The 16317-nt window shown below is 39.5% G+C and overlaps 4 protein-coding genes across 7 annotated transcripts; 2 read left to right on the top strand and 2 right to left on the bottom strand.

Moving 5' to 3' along the window:
• Positions 1 to 747: 747 nt before the first annotated feature.
• On the bottom strand, positions 748 to 3993 carry LOC111809257 (uncharacterized protein At4g37920). 2 transcript variants are annotated; one of them, XM_023695682.2, is made up of 6 exons: positions 3783 to 3993; positions 2893 to 3287; positions 2423 to 2594; positions 1858 to 2102; positions 1321 to 1508; positions 748 to 1047 (listed from the first exon to the last, which is right to left on the bottom strand). In XM_023695682.2, exons 1-6 carry the CDS (start codon positions 3937 to 3939, stop codon positions 888 to 890), a joined length of 1317 nt encoding a protein of 438 aa, XP_023551450.2. In that variant the 5' UTR covers positions 3940 to 3993; the 3' UTR covers positions 748 to 887. The 2 variants fall into 2 exon arrangements, with proteins under 2 accessions (XP_023551450.2, XP_023551451.2); XM_023695683.2 differs by having other exon boundaries at positions 2893 to 3284.
• Positions 3994 to 4133: 140 nt separating this feature from the next.
• Positions 4134 to 6523, top strand: LOC111808309 (pentatricopeptide repeat-containing protein At4g18520, chloroplastic). The gene has a single exon (XM_023694215.2). The coding sequence runs from the start codon at positions 4293 to 4295 to the stop codon at positions 6162 to 6164; it is 1872 nt and encodes a 623-aa protein (XP_023549983.1). The 5' UTR covers positions 4134 to 4292; the 3' UTR covers positions 6165 to 6523.
• A 522-nt stretch (positions 6524 to 7045) lies between these two features.
• On the top strand, positions 7046 to 12652 carry LOC111808232 (uncharacterized). Of its 2 annotated transcripts, none has more exons than XM_087116795.1 (7): positions 7046 to 7406; positions 7793 to 9512; positions 9669 to 9724; positions 9800 to 10033; positions 10140 to 10431; positions 11565 to 11761; positions 12226 to 12652. In XM_087116795.1, exons 2-7 carry the CDS (start codon positions 7842 to 7844, stop codon positions 12377 to 12379), a joined length of 2604 nt encoding a protein of 867 aa, XP_086972921.1. In that variant the 5' UTR covers positions 7046 to 7406; positions 7793 to 7841; the 3' UTR covers positions 12380 to 12652. The 2 variants fall into 2 exon arrangements, with proteins under 2 accessions (XP_086972921.1, XP_086972922.1); XM_087116796.1 differs by having other exon boundaries at positions 7046 to 7653.
• A 138-nt stretch (positions 12653 to 12790) lies between these two features.
• Positions 12791 to 16161, bottom strand: LOC111808235 (tRNA (carboxymethyluridine(34)-5-O)-methyltransferase). Of its 2 annotated transcripts, none has more exons than XM_023694099.2 (3): positions 15911 to 16161; positions 13495 to 14626; positions 12791 to 13087 (listed from the first exon to the last, which is right to left on the bottom strand). In XM_023694099.2, the coding sequence occupies exons 2-3, from the start codon at positions 14583 to 14585 to the stop codon at positions 13000 to 13002; spliced, it is 1179 nt and encodes a 392-aa protein (XP_023549867.1). In that variant the 5' UTR covers positions 14586 to 14626; positions 15911 to 16161; the 3' UTR covers positions 12791 to 12999. The 2 variants fall into 2 exon arrangements, with proteins under 2 accessions (XP_023549867.1, XP_023549866.1); XM_023694098.2 differs by having other exon boundaries at positions 13495 to 14606; positions 15911 to 16160.
• Positions 16162 to 16317: the final 156 nt, after the last annotated feature.

Here is a 16317-nt window from a genome sequence, read left to right as displayed (position 1 = left end):
CGAGGTTCCTTTGTTTATTCCATGATATATATTTTTCTAAATAATAAAATAGGATTTTTTTTTTTCTTTATAAAATTAAACTAACGGATGGATATTCTTTTTAAGGAAAAACAAGTTAGGATTTAATGTCCAGATAATTACAGCCATAAACCTATTAACCTAATCAACTCTATGCACTGTCTTATTATATTTAATTATTTTATTTAAAAATAATTATATTAACATCGTGCTCTAAACCACAATTTACCAAAAAAAAATGTAAATGAAACATTAAATCAATTTTGAATATTAAAAACATGTTTGGAAATAATTTTAAACTAAGAATTTTATGTCCCAAATATGTCTAGGAATTGGTTTATTTTCTCTTAATACAACATTTGTGAAGGCATAAAATTTTAAATCTTCAATTTCAAAGAGCAATTACAATTTGGTTACCAATCAACTATGCTCATGGTCATGGTGGTTGAAATCTTTTTTTCTTTTCATTAAGAAACAAAATGGTTGCTAAAATGAAATAATAATTAAAAAAAAAAAAAAAAAAAAAAAAAGAACACATACTTTGGAGATTCAAAGTCTATTAATATTAACAAACTAAAAGATTTTTTATTTTTTTTTATTTTTTTATTTTTTTTTTTATTTACAACTAGTAGAATATGCAATGTTAACTCATCTTACTACTCAAGAAAATAAGAGAAAACAGATCGTAAAATAAGGAACAAATATGAAGCCACTTGAACTACACTCTAATTCCGAGGAGAAAACAAAACTATTTTGAATACATATTGCCATTATTCATATTAGTTTTTGGTATACAATACTGGGAAAATGGGGTATACAACTTTTGATGCATAACTCAACACACCCAACTACCAAATCCTTGTTTTACCTCACATGAATTTTTTCTCAACAAGAAGCTTCAATTCCTCCAGTTTAACGATGACCTCAGGATTCATAAGGTCTCTGGCTTCCTTTACGAGGGTGCCTTCCCGACTAAAATGATAAGCATCCAGCACTGTCTTTATCCACGTGTGAAGCTTCTCTGGGGTCCTAAAAGTGTTCAAAAACAAGAATAAGAAACCCAGTAAATTCAATACAAGGCCTTAAATGACACTGTGCGTAAATGTAAAGCCAAGGTGGTACATCCATATTCTTAACTAGATGGACATAGATGGATCGAGAGATCGACAGAGACGGCCCTAAGACTTTCTTTCTTTCTTTTTTGATGAGAATGAATGGCGACAATGAATGTAACTCGCACGAATAATAAGTTAGGCTATATTCTAATTCGTTGAATATTAATGATAAGGTCCAAAAGCATACGTGTATAAGCAGTCCACATCTTGTCCTTCAACTTCTTCTCCGGGGGTAAATGCATCCTTCAGAGCACTTAGGTTCTCCTCCGGATCCTTAATTGTGAGAAGATACTTCAGAATCCTGATTTCTTTTGGCATTAATCTTTGAAGATTACCCCTTGCTGTCACGTACAAGTGGTATAGTATGTCTTTCACCTGATGAAGAGAAAATAATATCAACACTTACACCATCAAAAAGTAATTACGCAACAATAGTACATCAATCGAAGGTGCCTTCTCCATTTGCTCAAAGGACCCAACATAGAAACTCATAAAATCAAGAGAAATAATTGGTATCTTTTCACTTTGGTGTCTTAAGCTGTAGTCATTGCATTCAAACAGATAACGGTATTCGTTATTGGAAGTTTCGGTAATTATGGACTTCTCGCAGTCATTGGAATTTCTTGAACGGTCAGATGATGGCAACCAACAAGATTAGACAAATAAGACCATAAAGCCACATGTTCGCATCAAAGGAAAACAGCAAGGGTAGCAAATGCACTACCTCATCTTTCATCATATTCGACTCCTTTGCTGCTGACCAAGCTTTTGAAATCATCAATACTAATGCAGAATCAAGTTGGTTTTTCTCTGCCAAACTGTCTATCTTTCTACAAGCTGCATCTAAAGTTGGAGAATTGATGATATCCTGGAATTTCAACTCTGCAGCATTCAGTGCTTCAATGTTTTCAGTTGCAGCATCGTATGCTTGCACAGCAGCTAGGCAGGAATTCCCAAGCTTCGCCAAAGCTTATCAATTGAAATATGAGGGGGAAAAATATCATTTCATCCATGTCAATACGATATCTTATATATACATAAAAGAAAAGTAGGACGCTCACTAAAGAAAGAAAATAGCATTCATAAACTTTAAAATAAAAAAGAGACCCCCATAAAGTTTCCTTGGTTGGAAAGGAAACAAAAAAAAAAAAAAAGACTGTGCTAATGAGGACACTATACTCAAGACTTGCTTCAGAGAGATATTTGCTTCCTAAATTATACTTCTCAGCCACTTAGGAAGCCATTTATTCGCTACCGAACTTGAAAAGTGTATGCAGTATTAGTATTACCATTTTGCTCGGCCGGATCAGCATAATAAGATTCAGCCACCGTGTGAAGATGCACAAAGAATTCTTTTGTAAAATCTTTACGACGCCTAGAAATAATTTCACCAAGTTCTGATGGTGCTGCTGCTCTGACCGCTTCAAGAAGTTCATTATGGCTCTGCACATCTTCATCAATCTGTGAAAGTTTTAAAGAATAAAGGGAAAAAAACAGATTGATTAATGACACACTGCAGCTGTGTGATTAATAAAACAATCACGTTATCATCAACAATTCATCTTAATTCTTCCTTGACCAGCACACCAACAGATCCTCTGTGCCTTTTACAGCAACAGAACTGATGACTAACCTCATTTGCAAACAAAGTGTTAGTTTCTACTCTTCCTATTTGCAGAACAAATTATTTTATAGAAACAAGGTCTGCCGTTATCAGGTTCAATTTTTTACCATGTTTTCTCTTTAATCCTAAACATACCTCTTTCAGCTTTCTTCCAAGCCGGAGTAGCTTATGCCTCATACCAGGATCATCCTCAGAGGCAGCTCGATCTTGGCACCTCCTAAAGAAATGGGGCCGGATATTGTCCCAAGTCTTACTGAAAGCAATTAACCGTCTCCAATCTGTTGGAGTTGGCTTGTCGATCAGGAAGACTTCAATAAGCTTGTCGCACACTTTGGTCATTTTATGCTGATCCAAGCATTCAACGTCACTTTTTGCATTTTGAACATCTCTTACTGAATCATCAGGAGTGGTATTCGAAGAATCAAGAGTATCTGTACTGCAATGACTAGGTTCTTCACTCCCACCTCTGACAACGGCAGAAGATGATGATTTCTTCAGTCTAACTCGCCACGTCAGTGAGGGGAACCCTGCTATTCAACAGAATTACTGATACTTAACTGTATGTTAATGAACAACGAACTTCGAAGATATTGCAAAATAAAAAGTTCCTAAAATTTCAACCAATACATACTAATATCACTTTGTGACTGGTAAGCTAACTCAATACGAAGCTTGAACACAAACGATCAGGAATCAATAACTTGAACAACAGATATTCGGCATCTAATAGCTATAGGCACGAATACATATATTTATGGCTGAATTTCCACGTCTCGGTTCTCCGTTCAATTAATTCTTAAGAACCATATATCTAAGTCTTTAATAGTTCAGACATATAATGAACAGCATGCGATAAGTGCACATAATCAAAATCTCTATCCTTTTCCTCGACGCTCCCCTTTTTAACAACCGACTGAAATTGAAAGAATTGAGCAATAATCTGAAGTATACAGAGTTATCAATCTCATGATTTAGTCTTCGCGACACATCGGAAACTTATCAAAGTTCAGAGTTAGTCACCTTACCTCTACTTTTTGAACCCAAGGAGAAGCTCCGAGCTGTAATTCTGGAAACCGAGGACGAGGAGGAAGAGCAGGCGGCGGAGGCGTCTCCATGAGGAAGAGTTTTGCCTCTGATAGAGAAAGAGAATGAGGCCTGAAGAGTTGCGCAACGGAGCTCCATTCTCGAACGTGGATGCAGAACCTTTGTTAGGGTTTAAAAGGGTAAACTGCATATCTTAGGAGGGTTAGAATTATAATAATTAAATAATTAAATAATTAAATTTAAGCAACTTCCTTATTATTTTTATTCTTAATTTATTTTTTTCTGAATAAAGAAAAGATAATTAAACTCCATGTTTGAAATATCCAAGGGCAGTTACCAATTTTGCCCCTGAGTCCCAATGAGGGAAGTCCAACCGACCAACGGTTCTGCTTCAAATTATCCAGTGAAATCTTGACAGTCTTATTTTTCAAGGCTTAGGGTTCAGGCCGAACATTGTGGCCGTGGCGGGAAGTTCAAACAAGTTTCCGGCTATGCTATCGCCGGCGTTCATCTCAACGGCCACCATTTCTCAGTCACCGCCTTGTTTCTCTGTTCCACCACCGCCAATATCACTATCCACACGGCGTGCCTGTTCCAAATGGAACCTCACTAGTATCGACCGTTGTAAAAGCCCCACAAATTTGCGGTTCAACTTTATCAAAGACCCGTTCAGGGCTTCGCTGGTCGCCTGCACAACGGAAACATGTACTGCTCAAGAATGCACCGATGTCGAATCTTGCAGCAATGAGCCGGTGAATGGATGCTTGAGTCCCTATTTGATTGCCGCTTGGCTTCGTTCAAGTCGTGGCGTAAAGGAATTGAGGGCGATACATGCGTTCATTTTGCGACATTTTTCAAGTTTGGTGACTTATGTTGGGAATAATTTGATTAGTTCTTACTTGAGATTCGGAATGTTGATTGATGCTAGAAGGGTGTTCGATGAAATGCCAATGAGGAGTGTTGTGACCTGGACGGCTATTATTAATGGATATATTGATTTTGATTTGACTGATGAAGCTTTAGGATTGTTCGGTGATTCGGTCAGGAGCGGGGTGCGAGCGAATGGGAAGATGTTTGTTTGTATCTTGAACTTGTGTGCTAAAAGGTTGGATTTTGAGCTTGGGAGGCAAATCCATGGCGCCATTGTGAAAGGTAATTGGGGGAATTTGATTGTTGATAGTGCCATTGTTTACTTTTATGCACAATGTAAAGATATTTCCAGTGCATTTGTTGCATTTGAACATATGCCTAAGCGGGATATTGTTTGTTGGACTTCCATGATTACTTCTTGTTCCCAGCAAGGGCTTGGACGAGAGGCAATTTCAATGTTTTCAAAAATGCTAAGCGATGGATTTCTACCAAATGAGTTTTCTGTATGTAGTGTTCTTAAGGCTTGTGGAGAAGAGAGGGAGTTGAAGATTGGGAAACAGTTACATGGTTTGGTAATTAAAAAAATAATCAAGAATGATGTTTTTGTTGGGTCTTCCTTGGTTGATATGTATGCCAAGAGCGGGAGTTTGGCGGATTCTAGAGAAGTATTCGACGAAATGAGGAATAGAAACACGGTTACGTGGACATCGATCATAGCTGGTTACGCACGCGAGGGGCTCGGTGAGGAGGCTGTTAACCTATTTAGGTTGATGAATAAGCAGAGGGTTCCTGCCAATGACTTGACCATTGTAAGCATTCTCCGTGCTTGTGGCTCGATCGGGGCTTCGTTGACTGGGAGGGAAGTTCATGCCCAGATTGTAAAAAACTCATTTCAGACTAATCTACACATAGGAAGCACTCTAGTCTGGTTCTACTGTAAATGTAGGAATCAACCTAAGGCCTCCATGGTTCTTCAGCAGATGCCTCTTAGAGATGTGGTCTCCTGGACGGCCATCATTTCTGGATGTGCTCATCTTGGGCACGAGTCCGAGGCTCTCGAGTTTCTAGAAAACATGATAGAGGAAGGAGTTGAACCAAATTCGTTTACCTATTCATCGGCTTTAAAAGCGTGTGCCAAGATGGAAGCCATCCTCCAGGGGAGATTGATCCACTCGTCTGCAAATAAAACATCTGCAGTGTCCAACGTTTTTGTGGGAAGTGCACTGATCTACATGTATGCAAAATGTGGGTACGTAACCGAAGCTTCTCAAGTTTTCGACAGCATGCCAGAGAGGAATTTGGTTTCGTGGAAGGCCATGATCTTGTGTTATGCTCGGAACGGTCTGTGCCGAGAAGCGTTAAAGCTCATGTATCGAATGCAGGCTGAAGGTATTGAAGTGGATGACCACATTTTTGGAACAGTTTATGGAGTTTGTGGAGACGTGAAGTGTGAGGTAGATTCATCTCTTGAATACAGCTTGCAAACTCAATGATCTTCCCAGTTTGAATGGTAATGTAGATCGAAATTCATGCTATAATATGGTTCTCGACCCATCTCAAAGAGCCTTGCACTCAGTTCATCCGGTGTTTTGATCTGAAGAGCACTTTCCCGTGCTCTTCTGTCACTCCAAAAATCAAAGTTTGTGCAGAGGGGAGAACGCCTGAGCTGTTTATTGGCTCTGTGCAGTGCAGCATGTATTTTACAACCCAGGTCTAAGTTAATTGAAGAAATAAAAGAAACATCCAATGTAATATTTGTAAATCCATACCTATCCCGGGGCAGCCACTATGTGATCTGATTTGTAACCGCTCAAGCCCATCGTTAATAGATATTATTCGCTTCGCTTCGTTACGCATCGTCATTAGTTTCGCGGTTTTAAAACGCGTCTTTTAGGAAGAGGTTTTCATGTTTTTATAAGAAATGTTTTGTTCCCCTCTCCAACCGACGTGAGATCGCACAATTCACCCCTATTGAGGGCCCGCTTACTTGCTAGCACATTGGTCGGTGTCTGGCTCTAATACTATTTTTTGTAATAGCCTAAGCTCGTTATATATTGTTGTCAATCTCATGATTTTAAAATGAATATATTAGAGAGAGGTTTCTATACTAGAAATGTTAGTCGTTTCTCTCTCTAACAGTGGATGGAATTTTTTACCTCTATTTTGATTTTTTTTTTTTTTTTTTTTTTTTTTTTTTTTTTTTTTTTTTTTTGTCTGTCTGGCTCTTTCTCAAACACATTAATAATAAATAAGAATAATAATAATAATAATAGGAAAAAGGGAAAAGGCATGGCGGGCGGGCGGGCGGGCGGGCGGGCAGGGTCAAAATGAAAACCCGTTTGTTGTCTGTTTTTTTTTTTCTTTTTTTTCTATTTTCAGGCCACGGACTTCCCGCTTCTCTCCAGCTTTCTTTTTTTTCTTTTCGCTTTCTTTCTTGCGAACTCCTCCGGCGGTTTCTATTGAACTACGAAGGGCGAATAAAAATGTCTAAAGAAACTTTTGTCACGATTAATTCCTACCCGTAACCACCAATCCTCTACATTTCGATCCGTTTCTTCTTAATTGTACCATGTTTCTGCAGTTTCTTCTCAATTCGAGTGCCTTTAGATCCTCCAAGGTTGTTCGTCACTCCGTTCTCGTCAAGAACGATCCATTTCTGGATGCTGGATTCTGGATTCGTTTTTGCCATCCCAGACGGTGCTATAGTGTTCCGAATTCTCATCCTCGTCAATCGTGTACGCAGTTTCTTCTTCTTTCTGTTTTATCTCTATTGATGCCTGTTTGATGGTTTTGGAAATCAACGATTATATTTATTTATTGTCATGTTTGAATTCGGAGGTGGAAGATTTGTGGAGATGGAAGTGGGCGAGTTTGATATTTTGTTATGTGTGAGAGTGATGACGGTAGTGAGAGGAATTCACTTGACTAACCCGCATTTTTACGCCAAGGCGTTGATGGTTCTGTTGTTTATGACGTTCACAAGTTTTGTTTCTGTACTCTGCACTGAGTTTAAATTTATAGGAATGCTCTTTGTTGGACTTGCACAGATTTCTTCACCCCAAAAATATGGTTCGGTAACTTCTATTTCTTTTTATTTTGCATCGTGTCAACCGTTTTGCAGGCTCTTGAATGCTCAATTTGAAAGGGACGACTAAAACTGTAAGGAAGAGATGGCAACCTCACCGACCGCTGAAAGGGATGAGGAACATGGCCTATCTGAACAGAAAGATGGAGGAGAGTCTACAGTGGAGATTGAACAGTCTTCGTCAGTTAGCGAAGATAGCCCCACACAAACAAAGGACAAGGGACTCGATGAAATAGAAAAGGATCAGAACAACGATTCATACTGTGAGACTCAAGATGAAATAGAAAAGGATAACAACGACGATTCATACTGTGAGGCTCAAGATGAAATCGAAAAGAATAAGAACAATGATTCAGACTGTGAGTCTCAAGATGAAATAGAAAAGAATAAGAAAAACGATTCAGACGGTGAGGCTCAAGATGAAATAGAAAAGGATAAGAACAACGACTCAAACTGTGAGGCTCAAGATGAAATAGAAAAGAATAAGAACAACGATTCAACCTGTGAATCTCAAGATGAAATAGAAAAGAATACGAACAATGATTCAAACTGTGGGGCTCAAGATGAAATAGAAAGCAATAAGAACAACGATTCAAACTGTGAGACTCAAGATGAAATAGTGGAGAGGGAGTACGTCGAAAGTGAAGTGCATGACGAGGTGGAAGCCGAACTGGATTTCCAGTCTAAATCTGAAGTTGGAAAGCCAGACCAGATTATTAGAAATGACGAGTCTAATGAAAAACTAGATGATGAGGTTAAGAATGCAGAATCTGAATCATCATCAGATGATTCAGACAATGATGGTGAAGGTTTAGATTCTAAGGCTCAAATTGGGACAAACCAATCAGGTGGAGAAGTTCTTAGTGAGGAGAAAGCTCCAGAGCCAGTGTTTGATGGGACTGAAGTTCCTGGGATTGAAGTTAGTGGGAGTTTGTCAAACCGTTCCATGGATAGTGATTCAGAGGTCGTAGGTGTTGTTGACCGGGCTTTGGCACTGAAAAACTTTGTTAAGGAAAAGGGAGTAATTGCAGTCTCTAGCGTTTTGCGTCGTTTTTCGGGAAGAAGAGAGGAAGGAAGTCCGGATATTCCTAATGGTGAGTCTAAGCCTGATTCTAGTTCCAATAAAGATGAAGGCAAGGAAACCCCTGAAAAACCTGTAGAAAGATCTTCTTGGAACCCCCTCAACTATATTAAGATATCCCGTGATGCTGATGCGCAAATCAAAACTGAGCAGGTGGAGGATTTTACTGGAGAACCATCATTCGATCTTGTTATAAAAGGCAGAATTGTACTGTACACGCGGTTAGGTTGTCAAGACTGCAAAGAGGCTCGACTGTTTTTGTTTTGGAAGAGACTTAGATACGTGGAGATCAATATTGATGTTTATCCGGGTAGAAAGTTGGAGCTTGAGAAAATTGCAGGGTCTTCTGCCGTTCCAAGGGTGTTTTTTAATGAAATCCTTATTGGAGGCTTGAATGAACTAAAAGAGTTGGATGAGTCTGGCAAGTTCGACGAGAAAATTGAGTATCTGAAAAATGTACCACCATCCCTTGAAGCCCCTTTACCACCTCTCTCTGGTGAAGACGATGTCTCCAGTGGCGGGACTGTTGATGAAATGGCTATGATTGTTCGGAAAATGAAAGAATCTATTGTTGTTAAGGACCGGTTCTGCAAAATGCGACGATTCACTAGCTGTTTTCTAGGCTCTGAAGCTGTTGATTTCTTGTCGGAGGATCAATATTTGGAAAGAGACGAGGTGAGTAAAAGTGTTAAGTAACCGCATAGCTTTGCTCTTTGTTTTGGTGTTTAAGTTATAGTCCTTAGGTCTGTCTGCTCTCTAAATCATCCTTGAGATGACTATGATTTACTTATTTATGGGTTAAAGAACTTATTGTTTTGGTGCAACAATCAGGCTATTGAATTTGGACGAAGGCTCGCAAGCAAACTTTTTTTCCAACATGTTCAGGAGTAAGTTAGTTAGCTTTTCCGTTTAGTGTCCGGGCTGCCACCCATTTCATTTGTCATTAACACTCCTGTTTTCAGGGAGAATCTATTTGAAGATGGTAGCCACTTATACCGGTTCTTGGATGATGATCCCATTGTGGCAACTCAATGTCACAACGTTGCAAGAGGAATAATTGAGGTGAAGCCAAAGCCGATAACAGATATTGCATCAAGACTGAGATTTTTATCCTTTGCCATTTTTGAAGCCTATGTATCAGAGGATGGAAGGCATGTAGATTACAGAAGTGTTCATGGGAGTGAGGAATTTGCTAGGTCAGTTGGTTGAATAAATTGGGAAAGGAGCAGGGTCAAGTGTTTTTTTCTTCTTCTTTTTTTGCATACAAGGAGGAATCTTCGGTTTAACGGCAATATTTGACAGGTATTTGAGAATTGTGGAAGAGCTCCAAAGAGTCCATGTGCAAACTTTGTCACGGGAAGAGAAGATCGCTTTCTTTATTAATCTGCACAATATGATGGCCATCCATGCTATATTGGTATCTGGACATCCTCTTGGAGCGATAGAAAGAAGGAAACTGTTCGGAGACTTCAAATATGTTATTGGAGGGGCCACCTACTCCCTTTCAGCTATTCATAATGGAATCTTGAGGGGCAATCAGAGACCACCTTACAATCTCATGAAACCATTCGGTGCCAAAGATAAACGTTCTAAAGTGAGACAATCCCCTTCTTGGTCTCTACTACTAATTCTATGATCTAATTAAAGGAACAAGATTGATTACATGCATGTCAATCTGATCATTCATGAAAGTCTTAGTGTAACGACCCAGATCCACCGCTAGCAGATATTGTCCTCTTTGGGCTTTCCCTTTCGGGCTTCCCCTCAAGGCTTTAAAACGCGTCTGCTAGGGGAAGGTTTCCACACCCTTATAAAGGGTGATTTGTTCTCCTCCCCAACCAATGTGGGACATCACAATCCACCCCCCTTCGGGGCCCAGCGTCCTCGCTGGCACTCGTTCCTTTATCCAATCGATGTGGGACCGCCCCCAAATCCACCCCCCTTTGGGGCCCAGCGTCCTTACTGGCACACCGCCTCGTGTCTACCCCCCTTCGGGGAACAGCGAGAAGGCCGGCACATCGTCCGGTGACTGGCTCTGATACCATTTGTAACGACCCAGATCCACCGCTAGCAGATATTGTCCTCTTTGGGCTTTCCCTTTCGGGCTTCCCCTCAAGGCTTTAAAACGCGTCTGCTAGGGGAAGGTTTCCACACCCTTATAAAGGGTGATTTGTTCTCCTCCCCAACCAATGTGGGACATCACAATCCACCCCCCTTCGGGGCCCAGCGTCCTCGCTGGCACTCGTTCCTTTATCCAATCGATGTGGGACCGCCCCCAAATCCACCCCCCTTTGGGGCCCAGCGTCCTTACTGGCACACCGCCTCGTGTCTACCCCCCTTCGGGGAACAGCGAGAAGGCCGGCACATCGTCCGGTGACTGGCTCTGATACCATTTGTAACGACCCAGATCCACCGCTAGCAGATATTGTCCTCTTTGGGCTTTCCCTTTCGGGCTTCCCCTCAAGGCTTTAAAACGCGTCTGCTAGGGGAAGGTTTCCACACCCTTATAAAGGGTGATTTGTTCTCCTCCGCAACCAATGTGGGACATCACACTTAGGCTGCTTGTGATGCTCTTGAATCTTTTTTAGTTAAGATTTTGAGACCACACCCTTTATTTGCATACAAGTTTTAAGTCAAGTACGGTCATCTGGTTTTTTCCTGATGGTTGATCATAAGCTCAAAGTTTGAGTTTTCACGGTCTGATTAGTATTGTTATTATTTTTATAGGTTTCTCTTCCGTATGTGGAGCCTTTAACTCATTTTGCACTAGTTATTGGTACCCGATCTGGGCCTGCTCTTCGATGCTATTCTCCAGGCAACATAGATCATGAGTTGATGCAAGCAGCACGAAGTTTCTTAAGAGACGGAGGACTTATCGTGGATGTGAATAACAATGTTGCATCAGTTAATATGATTCTTAAATGGTAAGATGAAAACAGTTCCTCACAAAGTTTCTGTTTTGATTTTAAACATTTATCAGTACTATAGTTTCGATCATCACCTCATTAAATTTTCATTTAGGACCGTAGTACTTTGAGGTAGACTTGCTCCCTTTCCTTAGTTACAGTCACAATCATCATTTCGTAGGGAAAATTTTGTTAATTTGTCTTGGAAGAAGCACTGTCTTGGAGATTTGTAGATTATCGTCCTGAGGCCTTAGGTCCAATCTTTTAGATGGAAATCTCTATAAAGAATACTCTTGACATATCTAGATCGGGAATTTTTTAAAGATGACTCAAAGCCCAATTTATTGTTTTCTTGCGTAGCCTGAGTTTTAAGAATCGGAACCATAGGTGAGTGATATCAAAGAGAATGGACAGTAATGATATTTTGTTTTAGATATTGATGAGAGCTAAACAAGTTCTTTGGCATCCCCATCATTGCTCAGGTTTAGCACAGACTTTGGGAAGGACGAGCAAGAAGTTCTGAAGCATGCATCAAACTACTTGAGGGCAGAAGATGCTCAAGCACTGCTTGAAATGCTTGCTGGTTCCCAATTGAAGGTAGTATATCAAGCATACGATTGGGGTTTGAACTGTTAACACTGCTTTAGTCAAAACCAAACAAACCTAAAGGTATGAATTTAGGAAGTTTATGTATGTGTTGCCCCAAGATCCCAAAAGGAACCAGGGCATTATATACTGCGTTGTCTATACTAGCGCGCGGTTGTTTAACGCCAATTTATTGTCTTTTGATGAGTAGCTTGAGGAGAGCAGTTATTGGAGTTTTTCTCTTTTTTTTGTTTACCAATGTTGTAATGGATGCAATATGCATCTCTATACCAAAGTATAAAAGTATTGCCGGTTTCTTGATCACTCTCGGATTTGTGTAGGTGGGGGAAAGAAATCTCTAATCCTATCACCAAAACACTCGGGAAAATCTTTCTAAATTTTTTGCACCACAACCTGAGCCTAGAAGGAATTACCGATTAATAATTTACTCGACAGATGAGATGATAAAAACAAGTTTCTATTAGAAAGTAAAGAAGCCCAACTTTTTCAATGCAAACAATTTATAACTGAACCAAAAGGCAAACTAGCGCATTATTAATCATAATACAATTGTAAATCCTCACAGTGCGAGAAAGAACGAAGCCGGAATAGCACCGCAGGCAGACATGCTCGAATCATATCTTCATATGCCAATTAAGTTGTTTAGATCCTCACATCGTCTTCTCAAGAACTATACACCAGTTTGATTTGTCATAAAATCGATCCACCACTACTGCATTGTCCATACCAGAAACCAACCTGCACATACACCCCAAGGTAAACAAGGAAGTCAGATAAGAATTCGTCTAGAAGCACGATATACTGAGTTCCGTATTTCTACAGAGTCATGGAATCTTCAGTCGAAAGATGGGAATGATGCCAAAATGGGGAATGATCCCGGTTAACAGTTATTACTCAGTCACACATTACTGGTGCTTCTTTCTTTCAACTTTAGTCACACATCCCGGTTAACAGTTATCCCCCTTTGTTCCGACTTTCATCCAGCTGACTAAAAGTTTATGGTTTATGCAATGCATCAAGTATCAGAGGGAGCGAATTAAAGACAGATCTAGAATAGCACAGCCCCGTCCGAAATGAGAAGTATTCAAAAGACTCATGCATACTGAAAAAGTATATTATACAAGAGAGATGAAGGAGAGGAATACCTTTCAAGCTCGCCTTCGCTGAAAACATGATAGTATCTGTTATAGACAACAGCAGCTTTCTTGTCATCTTTCTTTGCCAAACCACTAGCAAGGGCACCGGCAGACGTGCCACTGACTTCTGCACGATGATAAGGTAAGTGCCATGGGACAAAATACTCTTGTTGGGTCTTCCATAAATTTTCATCATTGCAATTGGCAAAATCATTTCCACTTTGAGAGGGTAGAGGTATATTTTCCGGCATGCTTCCAGTAAAGTTTACCTTGGAATCCTTTAGACAAGTACCTGAATTATTTTCATTCATTTCAGGAATGCTTTCAAGTGCCAAAGACGATGGACTACGAACACGGGGACTGCCAGGTCCAACCCACTCTTCAACATACTTCTCTGAAAGTGGCATCCATTTCGTCAATAAAGATTTGTCCTCTTGTTCAACAGCCCAGACTGTTATTAAAACTAGGCCACCTTTTTTGACAACACGTAATAATTCTTCAATTGCTTTCTTCCTCCTGTTCTCGGTACTCAGATGATGTAATACAGCTATAGAGATTGCTGCATCGCCAAAACCAGTTCTGTAAGGAAGATTTACAGCGTCAGCTACCAAAACTTCATGTCCTCTTTCGTTACAAATTTTGATAAGTTGGGGACTAATATCACATCCAATAAAAAAGCAGTTGAGATTAAAACCCAAGTACTTTCCATTACCACAACCAGCATCCAGTATGAGAGACCCTCGAGGTAATGAGGATAAGAATGATGCAACTTTTGGCCACTTTGCAAATCGAGTGGAACTAAAATGGGGAGCGATTGCATCATAAACACGATGCACATACTTCTTTTCAATTTCAGGGGTGCACTGCACATTTGATGCTGAACATCCCTGGGTTGCACAAGACAATTGCGGTGCATGTGCTTCATCGTTCAACAGATGAGGATCTGCATTACTACCACCTTTCACTTTAATCTCTTTCATAGCACTGAAAAGTCTACAATGATGTCCGCTACCACTTACAACAGATGATAAACCAAAGATCTTGCTAGTACGACAGAAGCGTTTGCTCACTCTTGAAGCCCAATAAGAGGCTTGAGGCATAAAAATTAAGCTAGGTGTGCCCTGCAAGAAACCAACGCTCTCTAAGGTCTAAATTTATCGCTGTTCTATCACTAAATAGATGACAGTTATAAATATACAGATACACACACTTTTTTTTTTTTTTATAAGAACAGACACATGAAAGAAACAAAATAACTAGTTAGAATCCAACGTTACAACGTTACAAGAAGCACCCCCAACATATATTAATTAAGATGATAGAAATTATAAGTTACAAAAAAAAAAAAAAAAAAAATCTCTGTTTCACTTCTGCCACATCTAGGGCTAATGGACTTTGTTCCTACATCCTCATGCAATTCTTTCTAATGTTTCGTTTTCTTCTTCCTGTTTCTACCAAATATAATATATCCATCAAGTATCCATACACACATTCTCTCCCTCCATCCCCCAGTCAGTTGTTTGATTTAGTTCATTTTATTTTCATCCTTGTCAAGTACCAAAAAAGAAAACATTTTTGTTTCTTCTTTTTTTTTCAATTTTCATTTTCCGTCTAAATGGAAGAGGTAATAAAGTGTAAACACACTTATTTATGTTCAATTGAGTTGCTGCATGGGCCCAATGACTTCCATTCAAATCGTAAAATTAGACACTAAAGGCTTGAAAACTCAGAAGCTTTCTCCATCAAGTCCTTTCAGTGACACGATATGTGACAGTGGACCTTCCCTGCAACTCTTTCGAAGATCAGTAGGAATTCCGAGATCTTATAGAAAACATGTTCTGACAGATTACAGAATCATAGCCGAGCATGCTGCTCGACCGAAAGGGATATGTAGTTTGCAGGGCTGATAACAATAAGATAGACTGTTTAATCATTCACTGTTAATATACAAGGAGTCTGGCTGGCACTTATGAGTTCCTTCAATCATTCACTGTTAATAGGATTTTATTCTTTACATTTTAGCGAGGTAATCATCCAGAAGGAAAACCAAACTCATTTAGACGGGTTTAGTCAACTACTTTTTGTGGAAAATATGGACAGACAGAAATAGAAGACATCGGAGGATTGGGAAAAGGACAACGCAATAATGAAGTGGGTTAGCATTAATGTAGCAACTTGGCCGTATTATCAGGCAAGGATCATCGCATTCATTATGGAACCTTCACAGATTTCCAAGGGGAAGAAAAGGGGAGAAACAATATCCATTATCCTACAGCAAGATAAGAACCAAAAACGTACATGCGATTGAATGAAATGTAAGAAACTAACACAGAACCAGTGGTAAGTAGAGAAAACATCGTGCAAACTACAAAATAGCAGCCGTGATATAAATAGATCTAGAAAGCGAGATAGAAACAAAACTCACGAAACTCAGGTACGGCGCGGCTGCCTGATTGTGCTGAAAGATTAGAAAGAATCAAATGGAAGGTCGAGATTGTGGAATCTAGTTCATGATTGGAAAAAGAAAGAAGATGAAGAAGAAGAAGAGAAAATCAAGGCACTAATCTCGCAATGGCAGCTTCAAATGGTTGGTCGTCTTCGTCGCGAAGTGAAGGGGGAAGAGTGCCCTAGCTTCACTGTACATTCATTTGCAGAGTTGTCAAAATTTTTAGTTAATTATTTCGATAAATTAACAATTTCAGTCAATTTAGTCATTACAAGTCTAATAATCGATTTTAGGGCATTTTAATTAACAATATCTGTTAAATAAAAGCTGGATTATAACTTTTAAAATAAATAATGATAATTAAAAATTACTCATTTCATAATTTG

The sequence above is a fragment of the Cucurbita pepo genome, chromosome 13 (assembly GCF_057944985.1).
Source record: "Cucurbita pepo subsp. pepo isolate OVF chromosome 13, ASM5794498v1, whole genome shotgun sequence".
Taxonomy (NCBI): domain Eukaryota; kingdom Viridiplantae; phylum Streptophyta; class Magnoliopsida; order Cucurbitales; family Cucurbitaceae; genus Cucurbita; species Cucurbita pepo.
This window is presented reverse-complemented; position numbering and strand designations above follow the sequence as displayed.